The 23,906-nt window shown below is 39.4% G+C and overlaps 2 protein-coding genes across 12 annotated transcripts in view; one reads left to right on the top strand and one right to left on the bottom strand.

Annotated features, from left to right (window-relative positions):
- Adal (adenosine deaminase like) overlaps positions 1–4,084 on the top strand; it is a 31,712-nt gene extending 27,628 nt beyond the window's left edge. For all 7 annotated transcript variants that reach the window (XM_003475722.5, XM_013158807.3, XM_063250179.1 and 4 more), the window contains 2 exons: positions 2,808–2,908; positions 3,410–4,084. In XM_003475722.5, coding sequence (XP_003475770.1) covers positions 2,808–2,908; positions 3,410–3,604 — 296 coding nt within the window. In that variant the 3' untranslated portion in view covers positions 3,605–4,084. The remainder of the gene's footprint in view (positions 1–2,807; positions 2,909–3,409) is intronic.
- A 5,023-nt stretch (positions 4,085–9,107) lies between these two features.
- Positions 9,108–23,876, bottom strand: Zscan29 (zinc finger and SCAN domain containing 29). 5 transcript variants are annotated; one of them, XM_013158593.3, is made up of 6 exons: positions 23,794–23,876; positions 22,507–22,925; positions 21,896–22,100; positions 19,324–20,025; positions 17,237–17,707; positions 9,108–12,478 (listed from the first exon to the last, which is right to left on the bottom strand). In XM_013158593.3, the coding sequence occupies exons 2-6, from the start codon at positions 22,822–22,824 to the stop codon at positions 11,610–11,612; spliced, it is 2,565 nt and encodes an 854-aa protein (XP_013014047.1). In that variant the 5' UTR covers positions 22,825–22,925; positions 23,794–23,876; the 3' UTR covers positions 9,108–11,609. The 5 variants fall into 5 exon arrangements, with proteins under 5 accessions (XP_013014047.1, XP_013014046.1, XP_013014044.1 ...); XM_013158592.2 differs by having other exon boundaries at positions 23,348–23,865; XM_013158590.2 differs by having other exon boundaries at positions 22,507–23,865.
- Between the last annotated feature and the right edge of the window lie 30 nt (positions 23,877–23,906).

Genomic DNA, 23,906 nt, shown 5'->3' with positions numbered 1-23,906 from the left:
AAAGGAAAGTCTTTCCATAGAGAGAAGTGATTGGCTGTAAACCATTTTACTGAATGGTCAGTTTGCTAAATTTTTAAACTTTAATTTACCAAGATATTTGTGTGTATATTTTTTTAACTACTTGAGAAGCTTTTAGCAATTCATAATAAGTGCCAAATTTTTTACTAAGTTTTTTTTAACATTCACAAAAGTAGAGAGAATACAGAGCTCTTTCCTAGTGATCTTGTATGGTATGGTATGCTGGTGCTCCCAGCAGAGTGAGGGGCATCATTTGGACTGAGTGGCCTGTGAGGCTGCCTTGCCTAAGTGAGCAGAGTATTGGTTAAATTACTGAAGCATTTTACTGTGAGCTATGCACACTGTTTCAGATAGGAATTTGTTAGTAGTAAAAGTCATTCTTAAAATAGACTTACCTAGAAGCAACTGGCAGTAAATTGAGAGTGGGCCAGGCAGAGATGTTTTGGGTTTTCTTAGAAGCCATAGGAAAGTTCATGTCCATTCTTTGCTCTTTCCAGTTGTGACTCTCAGGCATTACTACCATTTTCTTACTTTTGTTTCGGTCTCTAGTGTAAAAGTAGGAGGAATTGTAGTAGGTCTTCAAAAACCCTAGCAGCACAATTTGTAATAACCAGATCTTGAAAACAACGTAAGTGTCCATCAACTGAGGAATGGATAAAAAAGTTGTATTTTTATACAGTGGAGTACTACTCAGTTATAAAGAATGATCATATTGATATATTTATAAATAAATGGACGCAACTTGAGACCATACTAATAAGTGAAATGAATCATACTCACATGTATAAATATCATATAGTCTCCCTAGTGTAAGAAATGGTAAGAGTACATAAGAGTTTATGGTAATCATGATTCCCCATTACATTGCTTTAAAGCCTTATAATGTTTGCATTCATTAGTTGGAATGATTTTATCCTGGCTTGTTTGATTTTATTATCTGTGATAGTATGAACAGTTATTTTGAAGAAAACAAGACATTAGAATAGCCAGTGCTGATTTAATATCATCTTACTGTGAAGTCCTACTATACTTTTGCTCTTCTGTTTCCTTTAGTTCTATCATATTATATCTTATTGGATATTATTGTGTGATAGTATAAACAAATTTTCTATGGAAAATGAGACAGTAGCCATTGTTCGTTCTCTGTTACTTGGTTCTGAAAGCCCTGTAATGCTGTTATTCTTTTGAATGGTTTTATACTGTTTTGTTATATTTGATACTATCGTATATGAAGTTATGCTCAATATTTCAAAAAAAGAGACATTATGGTAGTTACTGTTAACTTTGGGTTGTCTTGTGGCAAAATGCTATGTTGCTTGCATTGTTCTGATATGATCTGCTTTGTTATGTCCTCCTTTGTCTTAATCTCTTTAAAATAAAAAAAATTAAAAAACAAAAACAAAAACCCTTTGCTGCTGGGCATGGTGGTACACACTGGTAATCCTAGCACTCTGGGAGGCTAAGGCAGCATCACAAGTTCAAACCCAACCTAGGCAACTTAGTAACTGTTATGGTTTGTGTCTAGATACTCCCCCAAAGCCTCATGCAGTCATAAGAGTTTTTTCAGAGGTGGCTGAATCTAGACTGCATGATTGATTCATAGTGGAATGCTGGGATTAAGAGTGGGTGATTGCTGGATCAGTCCACTGATTAGATTGACACTGTCCTAATCCTAGCAGACTGGATACATTATAAGGGACAGAAAGAGGCTTGTTTCAAGTCCACCACCATTGCCATATTCTGCCAAGAACTGTTGCCCCTCTGTTATGTGCCACCCTGCCATAGAACCAGCCTACTATGAACTGAAACCTCTTCAAACTGTGAGCTAAGGAGTTGGCTATCTTGTCTGAGCAAAAAAAAAAAAAAAAAAAAAAAAAAAGCTGGGCTTGGTGGTGCATGCCTGTAATTCCAGAACTCTGGAGGCTGGGATAGGAGGATCGCTGTGAGTTTAAGGCCAACCTGCACTAAAAAGTGAGACTTTGTCTCAGAAATACAAAATAAATAGGATTAGGGACAAAGCTCAGTGTGAAAATAAAAAAAAAAATCAAAATAAATAAATAAGGGCTAGGGCTGAAGCTCAATGTGAAGATCCTGGTTTCAGTGTCCAGTATGACAAAAGAAAAAAAAGGGGTGGTGGTGGCTGGAGGTTTAGCTCAGCAGCATAAGCACCTGCCTTGAAAGCAGGCAGTTGTAAGTTCGATCCCTGGTACTGATAAAAATGAAAAAGACCAAAAAAAAAAAAAAAAAAGAAAAGAAAAACACATACACAAAAACTCCCCCTGCTTTCCTTTCATGATAATTCCCTGTCTTGTTCATCATGACTGGCTTATAACATTCCTCTGCACTGTGGTAAAAGACAGGGAAGCACCTGGCTGGGAAGATCATATTAATTCCCTGCTGGTACAGTTGCTGCCATAGTTGTAGCACATTCTTCCTGGGCAACTAAATTAATTGAACCACAGCTTTTCACATCACATATAAGGAATGAACAGGTTTTTAAAAGTAATAAAAGTAGCCGGGCATGGTGGCTCATGCCTATAATCCCAGCACTTGGGAGGCTGAGGCAGGAGGATCATTGCAATTTCGAGACCAGCCTAGGCTACAAAGTGAGCTCAAGGGCAGCCTGAACTGCATAGAAGAGACCCTGTCTCAAGAAGACAAAAAAAGTAATAAAAGTGATGCAAGTCAGCTTGCTTTGGAAAGATTTCTCATGAGTCTCCTTGATGAACATTGAATGAGTTCACTTATCTGAGTTTACTAAGAGATTTTTTTTTTCCACTTTCATTTAGAACTCTGTTTGACTTCAAACATCAAAAGTCAGACAGTTTCATCTTATGACCAGCATCACTTCGGATTCTGGTACAGCATTTCTCATCCATCTGTGATCTGTGTAAGGTGTTTTATGTTATCTATTTTGCTCCTTTTTATTTGTTGCATTTAATTAGGTTACATATTCACTACCTAGCTGCCTTGCGTACAGGAGGGTAATGCCCAGGAAGAGGAATTAGAGGATATGGGGCCATTGAAGGCTTCAGAGGATCAAGCAGGTCTGGCCTGGCTCTGTTGGAAGGGGTTCTGAACATTCTCTAAGGAACTTAATGCTAACCTTCCATCTCATGAGATTCTACTTTATTTGATCTAGGGTGAGTCCTGGGCGTGGATGTATTTTAAAAGCTCCCTGGGTGACTTCAATATGAATAAGGTTGAAAGACTGCTCTGGTATTTTTTAAGTATAAACAAACTCTATTTATAAATAGGCATAAATACATATTTCATAGCCCTAATTCAGACTCTTGAAGCATAGTAAGTGAGAAAATATATTCTAAATAAAAAGTTACTTTTTAAAAAAGTAGTTTCCTTTATTTTTAAACATTCTTGTTTTTTTCCACAGACTGATGATAAGGGTGTTTTTGCAACATGCCTTTCTCAAGAGTACCAGCTGGCAGCTGAAACATTTAAACTGACCAAGTCTCAGGTGTGGGATCTGTCTTATGAATCCATCAACTACATCTTTGCTTCTGACAGCACCAGATCTAAACTGAGGAAGAAGTGGAATCATCTGAAGCCCAGAGTGTTACACTTTTAAGCGTAGTAAGATGAACTACTATTGGGTATATGTTGTAAGATCTTCTTGCCATATCCTTCTCGGTAAACGACTCATCACATCGTTTAAAATGCAGCAGCCAACCACTACACTGTACACATAGCAGGTGCTCCATAAATACTCCTTAAACTGACTAGCAGGCCATGAGTCTTACATGGTTTTACTTCTCTGCTGCTCACTAGGAAAAACTGAATTTCTCATTCCACTAAGTTTTTTTTTTTTTTTAAACTTAATGATATTTCTTCATTTAGTGATCATAAAACATCAGGGAAATCAGCAATTTCTTATCAGGGCAAGTTTTCTAATTACTAGTTTAAGGTAAAGAGAAAGGGGAAAACAGATTGCTACAAAGACCTTTAAACCTGCTAGGTTTTGACAACAGCTCTGTACTTTTATGTTCTGAGAAGCAAAACAGCCATACCAAATCTTGGAACCTAATAAATTCTAACTATTCAGAAGTGATCTTAGTTTGGTCCTTCAGCCAGAGTGGCCATAGTATGTGTCTGTGTTTATGTAAGCCTGTACCAGTGGTGTATAATGGGGCTATATGAGACCCAAAAAAACCCAATAACTATAATTTGCCATTACTAGAAGGATATTTTGGAATGATGAAAAATGAATACTGCTGTGAAATTCCAACAACTTTGTGGGAGAAGCTAAAGTGCTAGAAGCTGATTTAAAAATGGAAGCTAGTGGCACAAACCTGGAATCAGTCAAGAGACGGAAGCAGGAGTATCACAAGTTCAAGGCAAGCCTGGCAATGTAGTGAGACCTTGTCTTGAAATTAAAAATTTAAAAGGCTGGGAATGTAACTCAGTGGTAGAGCACTTCCCTGCAATATGTGAGGCCTGGGGTTTAATCCTAGTACCACAAAAAAAAGAAAAGTAGAATAAAATTTAATAATATGGAAATATATATGATAATATACTCAGTGACAAAGTGTGGTTACAAAGAAATTTATGGTCATTTAATATATACCGAAGTTAGTAAGATGAGCAATTTTAATTTATTATCTTTTTTTTAAGTCTTTTTCCTTTTTATCGGAACAGGGGATTGAACTCAGGACTGCCTGCTTGCAAGGCAGGCGCTTATGCCACTAAGCTAAATCCCCAGCCCCTTATTAGCTTCATTTTTATATTATGAAAGTCATGCTAGCCTTAAGGAGATTGGGAAGGTGAGGAAGGTTCTTGTTGGGAGTTTCCAGAATTTAAAATATGTGGCTACATTGAAGAAGAGAATTCATGACAAATTACAGCTTACATAAAATTTGATAAAGTGCCAGGCATGGTGCTACACACTGTAATCCCAGTCTTGGGAAGTTGAGGCAGGAGGATTACCTCAAGTTTCAGGCCAGCCTGGGCCTACATAGTGAGTCTCAAACAAACAAACAAAAAAAAATGGAGGAAGTATTAAATGTTTTCCCCCCAAAAATTATAATAATAAGAAAAATGGTATCTGCTCTACCCACTGCTTGAGTATTGAACTCGTACTCCTAGCTAGTGTAATAAGGCTAGAAAAGGAGTAAAAGGGGAAAAGATGAGAAAAGAGAATGTGTCTTTGTTCATAGGTACATGATGATTTAAATAGAAAGGTCTAAGGAATCAACAAAAATATTAGAACTAAAAAGTGAATTAGCACAATCACAAAATATGGGATCAGTATACAAAAATCAATTGAAAAGACTGCTACAAAGGCTAGAGCAGAAAAAGTACAAGGTGAAACTACAATACCTTTTATTGAATCACAAAATAAAGAAGTGCACAAAGAACATGAGCTAATTTGAGGAGGCTCTGACAGACAAATTAAACATCACAGTAAGTCAAAGCAGTAGGTTTTTAATTCATTAAAATTAGAATGCAGGGGTTGGGGATTTAGCTCAGCGGCATAAGCACCTGCCTTGCAAGCAGGCAGTCGTGAGTTTGATCCCCGGTACCAATAAAAAGAAAAAGACAAAAAAAAAAAAAAAAAGTTAAAATTAGAATGCATGAATTCAAACTAATAAGAGTAGGTGGGAGAGAAGGTAGTCCTTTTCCTTATAGTAGACTAGCATATATTATAAGAAATATATGTTAGAATATCTAACAGGCAGGCATAGTGCCTCTAATCCTGTCACTCTGGGAAACTGAGGCAAGGGGATCTCAAGTCCAGCCTGGACAACTTAGCAATTTAGGGAGTCCCCATCTTAAAAAATAAAATAAGGGCTGGGGGCATAGCTTAATGTAAAGGCCCTGGATGCTAAACTAGTGGATAAAAGTTTAATGAAGAACAGTACTTTATTGACTAAAAGTACTCCCCATATGTTATTAATTTTAAAAGGGGAATTATAACTACAATGAAGAAACCAGGTAAGCATATTGTAGTTAGGAAATAGTCAACATCAATATTGGGACAAACATGTGCCTTCTGAAGTGATGCATGAGAGACACATCCCTTTTATTTTATCTATGCCAAAAACGCAGCCATAGCCGAGCATGGTGGCATACACTTGTATGTAATACATATACACACATACTAGTGTAATACTCTTTAAGAATGGTTGCAGTGTTGCACAGTTGTCATCCCAGCTACTTAAGAGGCTGAGGCAAGAGGATTCCAAGTTTGAGACCAGCCTGATTACCTCAGTTATAAGAGTGCATGCATGAGACCCTGGGCTCTGTTACCAGTAATAACAAAAAGTGTTGATCAAGAAAAATAAATGGTAAAATTGAGTAGACATAGTATTGTATCCATTTTAAATTTCCTTCACTTTGATAACTTTACTGAGGCTACTGAATGTCCTTGTTACTTAAGAAATACACAATATGGGGGGTAGGGCACAGAAAAAAAAAGAAATACACAATATAAAATATTTAGGAGAAAAGGGCATTGTGTTTCTAACCAGCTCTCAATTGATTTAAAAAAAAAATATATATATATATATGCATAGATTGCCAGGCACAGCAGTGCACACTTCTAATCCTAGCATTTGGACTAGTGTCTAAGAGGACTGCTGCAAATTCAAGGCCAGCCTGAACTAGACCCTGTTTCAAAAAACGCCCCCCAAAAAGGAAAAAAATACATGTATATAGGTATGTGTGTATATAAATATATAGGTATATGTATGTATACACATATAGGTAATGCATGTGTATATATCTACCTACAGGTATGCATGTGTGTATATATCTATATACATATATGCATATATGTAGATAGATATACATAAAATGAAAATCAAATGAACAAAATAACTGGTGAATCTAAGCATATAGGAATTCCTTGTACCTTTGGAACTTTTTCTGTACATTTAAAATTCTTTACAAGAAGATAAAAAGTTACAAACAAAAACTGTATATACTGATGATTAGAATATGCCCATTGAAACTTCCTTGGATTCTATCAGTGATCTCGTATTTTGAAAACTACTCCTAGGGGCTGGGGATTTAGCTCAGCGGCATAAGCACCTGCCTTGTAAGCAGGCAGTCATGAGTTCGATCCCCAGTACCGATAAAAAGAAAAAAGACAAAAAAAAAAAAAAATACTCCTACCTTCTATTCATACTAGTAGATGAATATATCCTTTTAATCATCAAAGTCCTATCTCCCCTCTGTAGTTTCTACTTCCATTCTGTTGTTTTGTTTTTGAAGTTTTTATTGCAAATAAGAATCCAGGAGGGGCATCCAAAAAATTTAATTTCTCGTTTTCCCTGCTGTTAAAAGCTTTTATAACTTGTGTCTTATCTATATAACAAGTGAACCCAGAAGTCAAAAGTTGTGGGGCGGACAGAAATGCAGCTTAATTCTGCCTACACTAGTTCTACATCAAGACCATGGAGTTCACTGGAAGTTGAGCCTATTCTGTTAAATGTCACTTCTTTGCCTGTTAAAAATCCTCATATGTCAACTTTGAGCAACCAGAGATTTTTTTTTTTTTTTTGTCTTTTTCATTTTTATCGGTACCGGGGGTCGAACTCACGACCACCTGCTTGCAAGGCAGGTGCTTATGCCGCTGAACTAAATCCCCAGCCCCGAGCAACCAGAGATTTGATGATCTAAGCAACATCAAAATGCTTGGGAAAATATAGACTTCATCATACAATGAGGTGAAGGTCTAGCTGTAGTGTGTTTAGAGAAGATGTAAATAAAATATATGTAAACTGAAAGCTACTTAAGTAGTTTGAGGACCTTACCATTTGTGCAAGACTAAACTTACTTTCCTAACTTAACTGTTGGGTTACACAGGTTGAACTGAATGAATACCCACCCATACTCAATCAGGGCAAGCACAAACAAATGCACACACATATTTCAATGTTCCTACCTTACCCTATCTTATATTGATCACAGAGGAGCTATGCTGGCCAGACCCTTCTTGAACGTTATGACATTCTGACCTGTTTCAAGCCTTTAACCTGATTGCCAACTGTTCCAAAGTTCTGAAAGAGCACTATGGTAGGTATAGTAAAGGCAATATTTAAGTTTCTAAAATTTAGAGTTCAGTCCCCAGTACCAAAAAAAAAAGTATTATAAATACATTATAAAACATAATACTTCATTAAGCACCATGGCTTCACTGAATACTCTTTAACATGTCAAAACTTTTGAGAAGTGTTCGTTAGCTATTTGAGTATATAGGAGTAACCTTTTCATTTTAGATTTAAGTGAATAGAGAATTGATCTATCTTCACACTGACTTTAACTCCCCTCCCGTACATGGGAATACATATATATAGCTAAAAACATTTATTATAAAGTTGATAGACTCAACCTCTCATTCAGTTATTATAAGAAATGGCAAAAGCACAGGGAAAAAATGTTAGATTCTGTAGCATTAATTACAGAGGACAAGCAGTGAAAGAACAAAGGGTAGTATGGGAAAACTACAAAATAAGTAGCAGTGCAAGGAAACATCTCATGAAAAGAAATACGACTATCCAGCTCCTACTGATTTTTATTTTTGCTTCCTTTGCTGTATGTGTCCCCCTCTTCCTACAAAGGTTTTATGGATATTAAAAGACTAAGAGTACATATGTCTTTTGTGAAATTGGTTTGTCTTTCCTAGAATGTTTGAAGACAGTATTTCTTGCTTTCTATCCTCAGGAATGGCAGATTGGGTGCTATTTAATGGCTTGTTTGAGATGAACTGTGTCTTCATCTCTAAGGGTTTGCTGTTGTCCTATTCCTTTTGCATATTCTCTTCATCTGGAGATTTAAGGGTTGGGCCAGAATATTTTCAGATCACATTCATTTCCCATGCCCAGTTATGGGTCCTAATGGACTGTAATTATGGATTCAGAAAACAAAAAAGGATTTTCATCCTAATTTTTCTTTTACTACACTGTAATTTATTCCCCTTCCTAGAACAAAAGATCCAGGCAGACATTTCCAGTAACACAATGCAAGAAGCCAAAAAAAAAAAAAAAAAGCAGAGATTTATGTTTTTCTGCTGTCAACAACTTCATCATGATTTTTGTATATAAAAAAACACCCAAAGAAACACCCAGCACTTCACAGACAAAATTTTTATTAACATAGTATCCCTGAGAGGCAGATAAGGTGTAAACATTAGTCTGCTTTGCAGCAAATAGGCAGGTTGACTTATATAAAGATATCTGAAACCTGAATTTGTATCTGTTAATATCCAATCAATACTTTTTCCACAAGACTATACACAGATATACTAAAGATAATAATTTCATTTTTCTTGACATTAGAACACACTTCCTAACCCATCTCAGATCCTCAGGCATTTCTTTAGACTAGTGTTCCTTAAGATCCTCCCTTAATTGCTAATAGGTATTCAGTTGTTCCTTACACCACTAGAACTGTTCACAAGAATTCAAATTATAATCACTGATCTGACATAGCTATGAATTATCGAACTCCTATCTCCTTACTGCTCCCTCCAGATCTTATTCCAGCCACAGGGTTCTAATTAAGTATGGGTGTTATTTATTCCGAGTGTTGGGCATATTCACCTTCCCTTTGACCTGCCCACCAAAGTACTGTGTCTTCAGTAGATACTAGTATCTGATCTCTTCTCTCCCAAAAACATTCTCCCCCACAGCCAGCCAGCTGTTTTCTTATCAATAGTACAACAAAGTACCTAGCTTACTGTAGGTAAGTGGACCATTTTCTGGTCTGCATCTAGTACTCCGTGTTTCTGCAAAGGTGATTCTCTGCCGCCTGCACAGCACATATCACATTGTTTTTTGTTTTTTTTTTTTTTTTTTTTTATTTAAAGAAAAGGAAACGAAAAAAAATACATGGAAATTTAAAAAAAAAGGGTAGAAATAATTCTAAATTACAGACAAACAAAAGGTAAGAAATTGCCAGTTGATAAGTTACAAATTGTCATCTTCGAAATGGCTGTTCAGGTTATAGAATTAAAGTATATAGAATGACATTAAAAAAAAAATGACCCTACAAACCATTCTGCTCTATGGCCGAACAAAAGCTCTGTAATAGCACATATCACATTGTTTGCCAAGTTTTTGCTGTTCCATGCTTTTTCTGACTCCTTACTATCTATTTTTTGTCCTTTGCTACCTCATTTCTCACTCACCCAGTATTCAACTTTGCAACAAGGTGGAAGTTCCTTCCACCCAGATTTATTCAGTAACACTTCCTTCTTTGAATACTTTTTGCTTCCTGAAGAAAACTCCCAGATTTTTCTTCCAGTAAACTCTTCATATTTATGCATAGTGTTATACCTTACAGCTGTTACAGTTAATACTTGAATGTCTCTATATATCGTCTATTTTTGATTGTAAGGACAGTGTTAAACTTGTGCTACATGGGTTTATATTTTACTATGAACCGCTAATTCAGTATTAAAAAGATTAGTGATCACAGTTACATTTGAAGGGCTGCTTTTAATTGTATATAGCTGAGTGTGTATAGATTGACAGGTCCATTGTCCACTTCCTTGCCATTCTTGTAGAGGGTTGACACAAAGTGGTCAGTTTTTCCCACACCTGTGAACATAGCAGTGTCTTCTACTCCTTAAATGTTTGTACTGAGCACCCATGGGGTGCATAACACTTGGAGTTTAGGGCATGGTGAAAATGAATGATTCCCTGCTGACAGCTTAAACTTCTTTCCTTAATATCATATCCAGCTGGCTTGTTTGGTTTTCTAGACCACAAAGGATAGGTGAAATTAAGGACAAAAACAAAAATCAAACCAGATACTATAAATGTAGTATTATTCTATTCCAACCTTTGTAGGACTTGGCAAAAACTAAGAAATCCAGTATTTATGTAACATTACATTGTTTCCCCATTCCCCATTCCCCAGGATGATTCATAGGACAGAATCAAGGGGCACATAAAATTCTGTTTCTTTATGGTAAGTGAAAAATATGCATGACAAATATGTCATTCTGGGCATAGGCTTAAGTGAGCAGGAAGGGTCATTGTTCTCAACATTTCCAGTACTGTACTGAAACCTACTTAAGGAGCCAAGCCTCAGCTTTTCCCACATATGCTGTTGCAACAGGTTTTTCCAATTGAAATACAACTGACAGGATAAGTAAATTCACAGGCTATACTACTATGTTGTCTATTAAGGGAATAACACAGACCCTGAGAAGGAAAACTTGTTACCCATCAGTTCAGATGCAGACAAAATGAGGGGAAAAAAAAAAAAAAAAAAAATATATATATATATATATATATATATATATATATATATATGTATGTATGTGTGTTTTGTTTTGTCTTGTCTTGAGATGGTCTTGCTGTGTAGTCTACGCTGGCCTCATTCTCCTACCTCAGCCTCCTGAGTGCTGGGATTACAGGCATGTACCAGTATGTCCAGCTAATCTTTTCAATCTTAAAATGACTGCCTTGGGAATTTCACTCTAGGTCCAGGAGAAGCATAAGAAACAAACATTGGCATAAATTCCAAGGAGTACTTCCTAAGCCAGTTGGGCATAGAACAGATGACTATCATTACTGGAACGCTTTCCAAACAATACATAAAAAGAGGCTCTTTCCTTTGGGGGCTTACTCAGGCACTGGCTGTGACAGAAGCTTGTCTCGTGTATGGATTTCCCGGTGCTTATTAAGGGCAGAACTTTTAGTAAAGCACTTGCCACAATCATGACATCCATAGGGTTTCTCTCCTGTGTGGGTTCTATGATGTGCACGTAAGTCTGAACTTTTACTGAAACTCTTCCCACAGTCAGGACACACATGGGGTCTCTCTCCTGTGTGTATTCGCCGATGTGCGCTGCAGTGAGAACTATTATTGAAGCTTTTTCCACAATCTTCACACTGATAGGGCTTTTCTCCTGTGTGGGTTCTCTGATGAATTATAAGGCTTGAGCTCTGATTGAATCGTTTCCCGCACTCAACACATTGATAAGGTTTCTCTCCTGTGTGGATTCTTCTATGGGTGATGAAATTTGAACTGTCACGGAAACTTTTCCCACAGTCAAGACACTTGTAAGGTTTCTCTCCAGTGTGGATTCTTCGGTGTCTGATCAGGCGTGCACTCCGGCTGAAGCTTTTTCCACAGTCTGTACATTTGTATGAGTTTTCTACCTCATGGGATATCTGATCTATTAGACAGGAGTTTGGGCCAAAGCTTTTGGCACATCTGAGATATTTATAGGGTCTCTCTCCTACGTATTGTCTGTGATGACTTAGGACTTTACCCAAACTCTCCTGTGAGTAGGTCAGTTTTCCTCTTTTGTCCTCTGAGGTTTTTTCCCACTGTCTTCCTGATCTACAGTCACTCACATTACCTTTATTTTGATTAATATGACAGGGAATTTTTCTTTCAGATCTTGCAATTAATGTCCTGTGCAGCTGTACTTCCTCAGAAATATCCTGTTTTAGATTCTCTTCATTCTTGAATCCAGCCTCAAAACCTGACATAAAGAATAGAATTCACAAAGTTACCTATTTCCTTAATTAACAGTGCCAGGACAAGCAAACATGGGAAAAACAAGTGTTATATTAGATGTTTAATTCTGATCCCAAATTACTTCCATTATTAAAATTTCAATGTTCTACTACTTAGTAGCTTCTCATGTGCTTTTCATATAAATAATTATGTAAGAACAGGCAGACATATTCTCTAAAACATTTCAGGATCATTAGGAAATCCTTTCAGTGTAGCAATAAAAACTCACTAGGTGTTATGGTGATATATTGTGTTGACTTGAGAAGTTTAGAAGTTCTACATACAGACTCAGCAGGGAGCCAGGGTTCTTTTTAATTCTCAGCCTGTGCAAGAGGAAGGCATGCGAATGGTATGAGTGCTACCCTTGCCCTGTGTGTAGGGGTGGCCTGTGTACAATATATGGGAGGAAAAGAGGCTTGCTCTCTCTCTCTTTTGTCTGCCTGCTTTTGCTGGCTGCTTTCTTGAAGTACTGCCCTGGTGCCATGCCATCCTGCCTTGGAGCCAGGTGATAATGGACTGAAACCTCCACAAACTGTGAGCTAAATAAACCTGTCCTTCATTTTGGGTGCCAAGTATTTTGTCCCAGCAATGAGAGAAAAGTAACCAAGACACTAGGTTTTAGAGGACACCATGTTTATATAGAAAAGCCACTTTGTAACATATTTGTGCCATATCCCAGGCTTATGACATTCTTGTTCATGTTCTTTGCCATGTTCATGTTCTAAAGAAAACTGCCTAGGAAATCTCTATATTCAGAAAGAATTTTTGTTTAGTTTCCTTTCCCTCAAATTCCATATATGCTGGAAATGACATGACTAGAAAAATATTTATTTTTCAAATAAAAGGTCTTCTGAGAGGAAAACTTTGCTAAGAAATATCTCTAAAATTTGGAGGTACTGGAGATTGAGCTCAGGGCCTTATGCAAGCAAGGCAAAAGCCCTCTAAAATACTTTTCTTTCTTACAGAAAAATACTATCTTCCAAAAGAATCTAATGTGTTCTCTAAGGCAACTTTTTAATATTCTAAGAGCCAAATGCCAGGCTTCTATAATCAAAATAAAACTCAATACTTTATAAAGTAAATAGACATTAGTATTCAAGGCGTAAGGGGTGATAAATATCAGCTTCTGTGGACCTATGCTAAAGAATTTGCACTTAGATGCTTCAGATAAATTTTTGGATTCTAAATTCCCTGAACTAAATTTAGGAGTAAAAGAATGCTGAGTGTCAGTACCTCCCTAAAGCAGTATCTCCACCCAGAAGCCTAAGTCTTATTAGATGTTTCATGTAATAGTCATTAAATTAACAGAACCTTAAGAACAGTGATACCTTGGTTCACAAACTTAATTTGTGCAGCAGTTCAGGTCATGAACCAAACTGGTCGTGAACCAAATCAAATTTTCCCATAAGTTTCAATGTAAATAAGGTTAATCTGTTCTGACCTCTATTAACATGATTGCTGACTGAAACATCTTTCCCATAAGGTTCAGTGTAAATAAGATTAACCCATTTTGAACCATAGGTATATTTTTAACCACAAAAATATGAAACAAAGTACAGTACCATACACTATGAAGAGAGAGAACACTAACCTTGCTTGAGGCCACTTCTGTCATGGAGGACAGCAAGGTGGGTGGGAAAGTTATTGTTTGGAGGGCAAGTCCCCCTCCATAAGGACATCAGAGAGATCTCCTTTAGAGGTTTCCTTTCTTCGTCTCTTAGCTGCAAGGTCTATTTTTGTCTAATGTCATATTTTCCTGCGCTGCATAACCTTCCAGAGATGAGAGACTAGATTATCATTCACCAGATTCAACACTATTCATTACAGTTATGTGGGGGTGATGTTTCTCAAAGAAATCTGGGGACTCATTCTACTTTTCCATAATGGATTTTATCACATCAGTCACTGCTAACCTCCTCCCTGTCTTCTTCATCCTCAGTGGAGTGCTCCTCAACAAACACCTTCTGCTGCTCACTCTGGAGTTCAGCAAGCTCTTCCATCCTCAGCTCCCTCTTTATGGTCCTCAACAAGCTCTTCTATGCCTGCACCATTGACATCCAGACCATTACTCTTGCCCACGGACATGGTATACTCCATCACCTGTGCATCAGAGTCATGTTCTCAAAGTCGTGTTCAGTGACATGTTCTGGCCTATTTCCTCCAGGTTGACTTTAAGATCCAGTGCAACATCTTCCCAGGCTTTATCAGTAATATTGATGCAGTGGAGGACATTGAAATGCTTCTTCCAGAACTATTTCAGAGTCAAGAACATCTTTTCAACGACATTAAAATACCCAATGAAGAGCACCTTTGTGTACAGCTGCTTAAAGTTGCAGATCACTTGATGGGCCATGGGACACAGAAAAGGTGTTGCGTTGCGGGGAGGTACTGTCTTGGTATGGTTCTACTCAGTGTCCGTATTGCCCACTAAAGCTGGAGGATTTGCAGGGCAGTGTCCATCAGAAGGCACTTTCAGGCAGTTGGTTGACAGAAAGATATTTCCTAATTATGGGTACACTTTATGCAGCTATCCCATGAACAATTGCCTTGTGACCAAAGCTTTTGCATTAGCCCTCCTCAGACCACGCAGTCTGGCCTTGTTCATATTCTGTGCCTTAAATGCATGAGGGATCTGGGAATGGTACGCTAGTGGTGGCTTAATCTTCAGATTGGGGCTTGTACTCACACAAGCAAAAGTGTCGATCTGTGCTTCATGGGTTTGTGCCCCAGCAGTGCCTTTTTCTCCTGTATGTATAGGTTCTGTTCAGCATCTTCTTCCAGAAGAGCCATTTCATCACAGTTGAACACCTGTTGAGTAATGTGTCCTTTTGGCTTCTTGAATTCCATGAATTTTTTTTACTGTAAGCTTCTGGCCTTGGCAGAACTGGAAGCCTCACCATGTCTCATCACACTGTGGATGCCACTTCTTTTGCGGAATTTATCAAACCACCCTCTACTGGCTTTAAACTCATTACTTGTTGCACTTGCAGAGGGATTTTCTTGCAGTAAATCACTATACAGTTTCCTGGCTTTTTCACAGATCATAGCTTCACTAACTCTATCACCTGTCAGCTGTTTTTCACTCAACCACACCAACAAAAGTTTTTCCACCTCTTCCAGCACTTGTGTCCTCTGCTTGGTTAATGTTGTTACTCCCTTTGCCACATCAGCTCCCTTGATGGCATCTTTATTCTTCAAAATAGTCGAGATTGTTGACTTTGCCATCTTATACTCTAAGGCCAGATCAGTCACACGAATACCATGCTCATGCTTTTCTACAATTTTCTTCTTCAATTCAATAGTTATTTTCTTCAGAACCTTCTTACCATTCTTGCTCTGCACGTTCTTGTTACCTTCATTTTTTCTCTGTGCATTCTTGTTACCTTCATCACTGCTCTGCACTTTCTTTCTACCACCATGCTTGCTCTGCACTTTCTTTGGAGCCATGCTGGATTGAATAATACTGTACAGTACTGTATGTGCTAAAAAGCAAACAAAAAAGCTTCACAGCAAGTGTGCACAGGTCTGTTTATGACCACAATCTCGACTAGAGGAAGCCATGACCACGTGTCAGAGCAGGAAAGATGGCTGCATTCGTGTTTGTGCAAGGAGGATGGCCCAGTCGTGTTCATCACCCCAATGCAGAGTTTTCAAATGGAAGCAAAATTTTGCCAAACACTTCTGTTTCCGAACTGAATTGTTCGTGAACAGAAATGTTTGTGAACCGAGGTATTACTGTTACATGAATACATATTGTGAGCCTCCAAGAGAGCTATTTAGAATTTCCCAAACCTAAAAGTAATTTTTTGTACAACATATTAATATCCCATGTAAGTGATTCTTCATGTAACATCCTTAAAGCATACTGATTTAAAAGATTTATAGAAATTAAAACTATTATTTATTGAATACCTACTATATGTCCAGGCACTACAACAGTTGCTTCACATAGTACCTCATATACATCAATTCTATGAATTGGATTTTTGCTATTTTCATTTTTCAGTGCTAGGGATCAAACCCAGCACCTTTTACATGTTAGAAAAGCATTCTATTACTGAGCTCCATCTCCAGCCCAAGGTCTTAGTATATAAGCAAACCTGGGGGTACTTAGTTAACACAGCTCAGATTGACACACATATACATGTATGATTGCAAAATCAGAACTATTCTTCTTACGAGGGAAGCCATGTTGAATATATATATATATATAAAATCAGCTAATTATTTACCTAATCAGTTCCCATAGAAACTTCAGATTTCTGCAAAGTATGTCTGAAGAAAAGAGTTGTCAGGCTTTCATATGTGTGAATAAAGCTGACATACAGCTGATATACAATATGAAATCAGAAGCAAATAAAAATGAACTTCTAAAATCAACTCGTATCATGAGTACATGACATGCTACTTGAGAAATGTTAGCTTTCAGGTTTCCTAGATAAATTGGAATTCTAGTAGGCTATGCATCAATGACAACCAATTTACAAAGTTCACAGCTATCTCAGATTGATGCTGTAGTATGAGGAAGCCAAAAGGCACATGAATAACATATTCCCCTCACAGATCTATCTGCTTTGATAGATGGGAAACATGGGGAAAGGATAAGGTAGATAAAAAGCCATGGACGCTGGGTATAAAGGCCCTTTCTCAATCTAATGGTTATTCTCCTAAATCCCATTTCCTCCCTTTTGTTTCTTATCCCATAAGAAGGAAAGAATCTTACCACTGGGGCTTTGGAATAAGACTGGAGCATGGGTTAAGACAGCCCCTGGGGGTATCTCAGTATCCTCTTCATTGTCATCAGAATCTTTATCTATGGCCTCTTCTGTGTCCACACCTTGCTTCTCAGCTTCAGCATCACTGGCCCCCTGGATAAGGTAAGAAGCTGTTTTCTCTTCTTTGCCACCACTGGATGGAGCAGCAACCTGGGCACTAACCAGAGCATCCATTTCTTCAAAGAAGGGGCAGGTATCTCGTGCTTGGCCACTTTTGACCTTCCGGTAACTGGTCTGTAGGCTTTTAAACTTGGTCCGACACTGCTCTGGGGTCCTGAAGAAGCCATGTTCCCATAGCCTCTCAGCCACTGCTCCATATAACTGGCTGTTTCGATGACAGTTCTGGAGGGCTTCATAAAATTGAGTCTCACTAAGAATTGCAAGGTAAGTCTTGGTCTCTTCGTAGCCCCAGTGTACACCTGCCATCAGGAAAGAATTTCAGTACCACTGAATCCACAGTTTTAGAGCCTCAATTTCCCAATCTTATGACCTGCATCAAGAAAAGGCTGAGCACCTGCCTGTAATAGCAGCATTCAGGAGGCTAAGGCAGGAGAATCATGAGTTTAAGGCCAGTGTGGACTACACAATGAGTTCAAGGCCATCCAGCCTATATGGTGAGACCTTGGCACAAGTAAACAAAAATTAGAAGAAAAGCCAGATGTGGTGCTCACACCTAATGTAGGAAACAAAATGAGGATCTCAAGTTCTAGGCCAGTGTGGGCAATTTAGTGAGACCCTGTCTCAAAATAAAAAGAATTAGAGATATAGCTGTAGGAAAAAAGAGAGGATGAAAAGTAGGTCACTAAGGCTGGAGGCAAAAGCTAAGTAGAACAGTATGTGCTTGGCATGCATAAGGCCTTGGGTTCAATTCCAGCACCAAAAAGGAAAAAAGGAAAATTACCTAACCTTAGGCTCCCATCTATAACAAACTCATCAGAGAATGTTTTGCTTGCATCTATCCTTTAGCAATTGCACAGAGAACTTTGTAAATTTTATTACTGTTGGGAAGCCTTTTCACCTAATCACTAAAACAATCATGTATTATGTATACTGAGTCAAGTGTGTAAAATGCATTTTCCCATCCTTCTACTGGTTTTTATGGAATTCTGAATCTTATTAGAAAATCACTAGTAAGGGGAAGAAAACCCACAACTAGTGGCTGTCAGCCCCAATGTGTCATACCAAACTTCTCTGATCAGTGAATTCCTTATAAATTCAGTTTACCACAGAATGACTTAAAACCCTGGGAATTGCCTTTTTCAGACTCACACTAGTGCCAAATCCCTATTAAGGCCTTTCACTTGCCATGATCTCAGTTAAGCAGGCCAGCTACATAAAGACTTGAAGGGTATAAAACAAGGGCTTATAGTCACAGATGTTATCCATGGAGTGAAAGACTGACAAGAGCCACAGTGAGGAAGGAAGCAAGAGCAAACTGTCCATTGGCCTAGACACATGCCAATAGTGCTGCCAGGATGAATACAGTCTTTGCTTCCTGAAGGTACCCAGAGTGGAAAGAAAGAGGGTTCACCTACACTTCCACTTGACAGTCAGCTGGATGTTACTTTCTTTCCATTATCTTTCTTCTGCTCACAGTGAGTAATTAGGAAAGAGTTGGAAAACAGAAAAAGCAAGTGAAAAGATGAAAAAAACAAAAATAATACCATTTAGCACATAAGCCAAATTTATGATTCATCTATACTTATCTATGTCAGTGAAGGGAAAAAAGAATGAAAAAGACAATGAAGTACACATGTAGTCAGCTAGGAATGATTTTATAATTGAGGAAAATATTACAATAAAGAGTATGATTCTTTTTCAAGACAAGCTTGAATTTTCTAGGTATACTTCTTTCAAAAATCAATTTATTCCTTACTATTATCTAATTCTCTTGCAAAAAAGAATGACATACACATAGAATTGAGAAATGCATTTGTTTCCTATTGATAGGCCAAGTTGGCAGGTGACAGCCTCATGACTTCTCCACGTTTGGTTGCTGTCTAATCCCAAAATCTCAAGAAGAAAAACTTCTTACCACTTGGACTTCGGAACATTACAGGTGCAGCTGAGTTATCAGGGTCCTGGGAAGTGGCCTCTACGTCCATTTCATCACTGTCAGACTCATCAGCCTGAGCCTCTTCTGCTTCCTCCTCATACTGCCAAACCCCTTGCTGGGGCTCTTCTGGCTCAGCATCACTGCCCACCTGACCAGAGTGAGAGGCTGCCTCTTCCAGGCCATTGCTGGGCAGGGCAATGACCTGAGAACTCATCAGGGCTTCCATCTCTTCAAAGAAGGGGCAGGTCTCAGGTGGATAGCCACTCTTCACTTTCCTGTAGCTCTTCTGAAGACCTTTAAATTTGGTCCGACACTGTTCCAGGGTCCGGAGGAAGCCGTACTCCTGCAGTCTCTCGGCCACAGCCCCATACACTTGACTGTTTCTATGACAATTTCGGAGAGCCTCATAAAGTTCAGTCTGGCTGAGAATTGCTAAGAGAGTTCTGGTCTCTTCATAGCCCCAGTGTACACCAGCCACCTTCTCATCCTCGAAGCCCCAGTGATCTTGTTCCATCCAGTTTCTCCTCTCTTTCTTGGGTGGCAACAGGTCAGCATGCACTGGTCTATCTCCTGTGTTGCTGCCTCTTGGGACTTCTTTCTCCTTGGAGCCCAGATCTGGAATCCACAGCTTACCTTGCTCCAACATGGAGACCACACCAGACTTAGAAAATGGAAGTCCTGCTTTCAAGGAAGCAAACAAAAAGTATCATTGTCTGACATGACCATGTAAAACATCTCTGAATTCAATTCTGCCTTTTATCAAAGAGATCCTAAAATGTTATCTAAAATAATGGTTTCAGGAAGTTCAGTGGGTTAAAGAAAGGAAACCTCAAAAAATGAAAAATATTTTATTGTCCAGAACAGAGTGACAAGACAGGAAGAGTTCTGCTGTATGTACAAAGCAGATAATTCTACTCCAAGTTTCTCCCTTGCTTTCCAGATTATTTGTTGTTAGGAAGTAGCACTGCTAGGAATAGCCACTTCCTGTTCTATTTTTCTTCACTGGGGATTAGAGAATTAAACTCAGTAACTTCAAGACTGAAAGGAGACAAGACTGTCTTCAACTCTTCAGTTTCCTTCACACTCAGTCATCAGATTCTTAAGGTGTTTCCCTTGCTACATGCTTTCTCTATATTCCTACTACCACCACCCAGGTCTAGACCCCTGATCCTCCCAGATAACTGCAACAGCCACTGTCCTACTGAACTCCCAAGTTTTTACTTCCTCAGCTCATATGCTAGTCTGCTGAACTTTTTTTTTTTTTTTTTTTTTTTTTTGTCTTTTTCCTTTTTATCGGTACCGGGGATTGAACTCACAACTGCCTGCTTGCAAGGCAGGCGCTTATGCCGCTGAGCTAAACCTCCAGCCCCTGGTGAACTTTTAACATTAGTGCCTAGCATACACTGTCCATTCCTGTTATTTTCTTCTCTCCAGAACACAGTACACTTTTATTCATCCTCTGTGCCTTTCCTTTAATCCCTTCTTCCAATCCAAACTCACCCCATTATTCTAGAACCTGTCTTTGCTAGTGCCCTCAAGAAGCCTTCCTTGCAGAGTTTTGAGCGCATGAAAGACTGAGTTGATGCATGTGAGGTTGAAGGATCAATTCTGCAAGTCTGTGTGTCCAATTAAAGAATTTCATTTAGTTAACTAGCGACCATTCTCAGCCAGGTAAAGAAGGCTATCAATCTTGGATGATAATATCAGAATCCAAAACAACCTCAACAAGTTTCTATGAAATGATCAAAAAAAAAATACAAAATGGAGTTTAACAGTATAAAGAAGAAAAACAAGTTTTACAAAATCAAGTATAATGATAAACAAATAGGTACAAAGGCATTGGGGAAAGCTGTAAGAGTTCTAGGAGTTACCAGATGAATATAAATGATCACATAATCATAAACTGGCCTACATTTAAAGATGCTATGGGATTCTAAACTAAAATTCTTATTAAGCTGCTATCTAACAGACCCTCACTAGAAGAATATATGTGATTTAGTTCCTAAAAAATTCCAAAGTTGAAAGTGACAAAAACTTATGTCTAAAGAATGGATATTATGGGGCAAAAAAAATTTTTTGAGACAGGTCTCACTACATAGTTCAGGCTAGCTTTGAGTACCCCAGGCTGACCTCAGACTCAAATCGATCATCGTATGTCAGCCTCCCTAGTGATAGAATTACAGGCATGCAGCACCACACCTGGCCCTAATTTGAAATTTTAAAAAGACAAATATAATTTGGAGCTAAAAGAAAGATGTCCTTTTAGGTATAGAAAATAATTTCTATCTAGAAATTTCTATCCATTATCAAGAGGAAATAAAATAGTCTTAGATTCTGATTAAAAACTAGGGAGCCATTCTCTAACACTTATCAAAAGAAGATATATAAGGATACTTACTATACCAGATGGCTAAAGTACATGTCTTCAGAGGGTTCCCACTACATATCCTACAATTCCATTTATTCCTAAAATCCTTTTCCCACTCAAAATTTCCAACCCTACTTCCCAACTTAGAATGGCATTCTGTCTTCCCCTGGGTCTACTCCTCACCGCTCCTTTGAAAATGTCTGAGATTCTCCTTTGGGTTCATCTGCTCCTGAAGTCCCAGATAGGGGCTTCTTGCCCTCTCTTTCTTGGGTCCACTGCTGGGCTGACGTTCCACTGATTCCTGCTGAACACTCAATAACTCTTGTGATGATTTTAGAGTTGTCATCTTCTCAAGACACACTTCCTCCCCCTTCACAGAGACTGTGACCTGGAAACAAGACCCATTTATTGTCACTGCAAGGTTATGAGGAACAAGCCCAGAGACTATTTAATAAGCCAAAAGCAATCTACAGCACAGGTGTGAGGAGGTTACAGCAAAGGGTCTTACTCCAATACGTCAGTTTACAGCCTCTAGAACTCCAGAAGGCAAAAATCAAAATGGTAAACCTAACTACAGGCTGAGAAACATTCTCTAGTAAATAGAGAATTAGTAAAATTGAAAACAACATTGTGTTAGGGTATACAATGACACATCCAGGTAGCACTCCAGACATGTGCTATCTGAAAAAGTTACCCTAGAAAAGTATTGCTAAATCAGAAGTATAAGGGAGACTGTTTATACTTTAAATTTATACCTTGCCCCTTCCCAGTTCTAATCTACCCTCCCTTCTCACCGAACATCCAGGTCTTCCAGGTCCTCTTTCTAAATCTTCCACCAGAGTCACTGCCTCCTCTCCACTCTCTGGACATTGTTCCTGTACCCAATTCTGGATCTCTCCAGGTAAGATGGTCAGGAACTGCTCTAGCACCAACAATTCTACAATCTGCTCCTTGGTGCGAACCTCTGGCCTTAGCCAAGAACAGCAAAGTTCCCAGAGTTGACTGAAAGCCTCTCGGGGCCCAGCCACCTCCTGGTAATGGAACCTCCTGAAGCGCTGGCGGAAGGCTTCAGAGTTGGTGCCCTTTTCTCTCAGAGTGGGTTTGGCCATCATTCTTCCACTTAAGGGCCTGGGTTCCAGGAGTGATACCTATCTTCCCATGTCCTTGGAGAGTCAACTGCAGATAAGGCTCTCTCTGTAAGGGGAGTTGCTTCCTAGAGTAGAGAGAGATGGCACCATCAATATATTTATATATCTAAGTCTTGCTGGAGCTGGCTCACGTGAGGCAGCACCATCTTCAGGGCAAGTCGACAATGAGCAAGGACTTTTCAAAAGCTGTATTTTTGGGCCACAATTAAGGCAGTATCAAGAAGCTGCTGGAAGACAAAACTACTGTCTGCGCCTATCCTGCCTTTCCCACATCTGAGCACACTAAACTTCCCAGATCAGTGTTGCACAGTGAGTTCGAATGATGCGGGACACCTGGAGCTTGAGAGGATCTTAAGGTGTCGTTGTTACGTAGGATGCCCAGGAAGAGCAGTGGAAGCCCCCGTGGACCTCTGCGGTTCCCCTTTCCGCCCTCTCCATCTGCCCCGCCCCTCAGACTCTGAACTATCAATTCCTGCCCCATACAAACTAGAGGGCTGAACGCCGGGCGTGTGTTTTTCCCTCGCAGCAGGAGTGACCAGTGAGGGTGTGGGACTAATGACGGGAGGCCTCGCGCGTCGAAAGAAGCTGGGTAGCTCCTGGAGCGAGCGAGACCCGGGTCCGGGCTTGTGAAAGTCACACTGATCCGTGGAGGGACGGGCCCGAGGGGCAGTAAGCAGGGGTCTTCTGGGATGAGTGCGGCCGTGGCGGGACTCCGAGAGCTGTAGGGTGCGGGAGCGGCGGCTGAGGCGTTCCGGCCTCTTTTGTCTTCGCGCCCTCCGGCCGGGTCACTCAGACGCTCAGGACAGCAGTTCCTCCAGAGGCCTCATACCTTACTGAGGCGCCCTGAAGGTAACTTGGCCCGCGCCCGGGCGCATGTCCCTCTCGGGCTGCCCCTCGGCTCACTTGCAACCCTGCCCCCCGGGCCAGCCTCACCCCCTCAGGGTCCGGCCCAGCCCAGCTCTCCGGGTGCCCAGTCCGACTCCCCAGCCGGAAGTGCGAGCGGGCGGCGCGGGACCCCGAGGGCGCATGCGCAATGGCAACTCTTG

This window comes from Cavia porcellus, unplaced genomic scaffold, assembly GCF_034190915.1.
Source record: "Cavia porcellus strain 051 isolate PalLab524CR breed Dunkin Hartley unplaced genomic scaffold, mCavPor4.1 scaffold_6, whole genome shotgun sequence".
NCBI classification, from domain to species: Eukaryota; Metazoa; Chordata; class Mammalia; order Rodentia; family Caviidae; genus Cavia; species Cavia porcellus.
Note: the sequence above shows the minus strand (reverse complement) of the source record. Positions and strands in the feature narration are given on the sequence as shown.

Excerpts from the sequence above, each read along its gene's own strand:
- Zscan29 (XM_013158593.3), bottom strand. The coding sequence starts at position 22,824 with ATGATGGCCAAACCCACTCTGAGAGAAAAGGGCACCAACTCTGAAGCC. Across the intron at positions 17,708-19,323 it reads AATGTTCCGAAGTCCAAGTG|GTGTACACTGGGGCTACGAA; the intron begins GTAAGAAGTTTT and ends TCCTGATGGCAG. Across the intron at positions 12,479-17,236 it reads CTTATTCCAAAGCCCCAGTG|GTTTTGAGGCTGGATTCAAG; the intron begins GTAAGATTCTTT and ends TCTTTATGTCAG.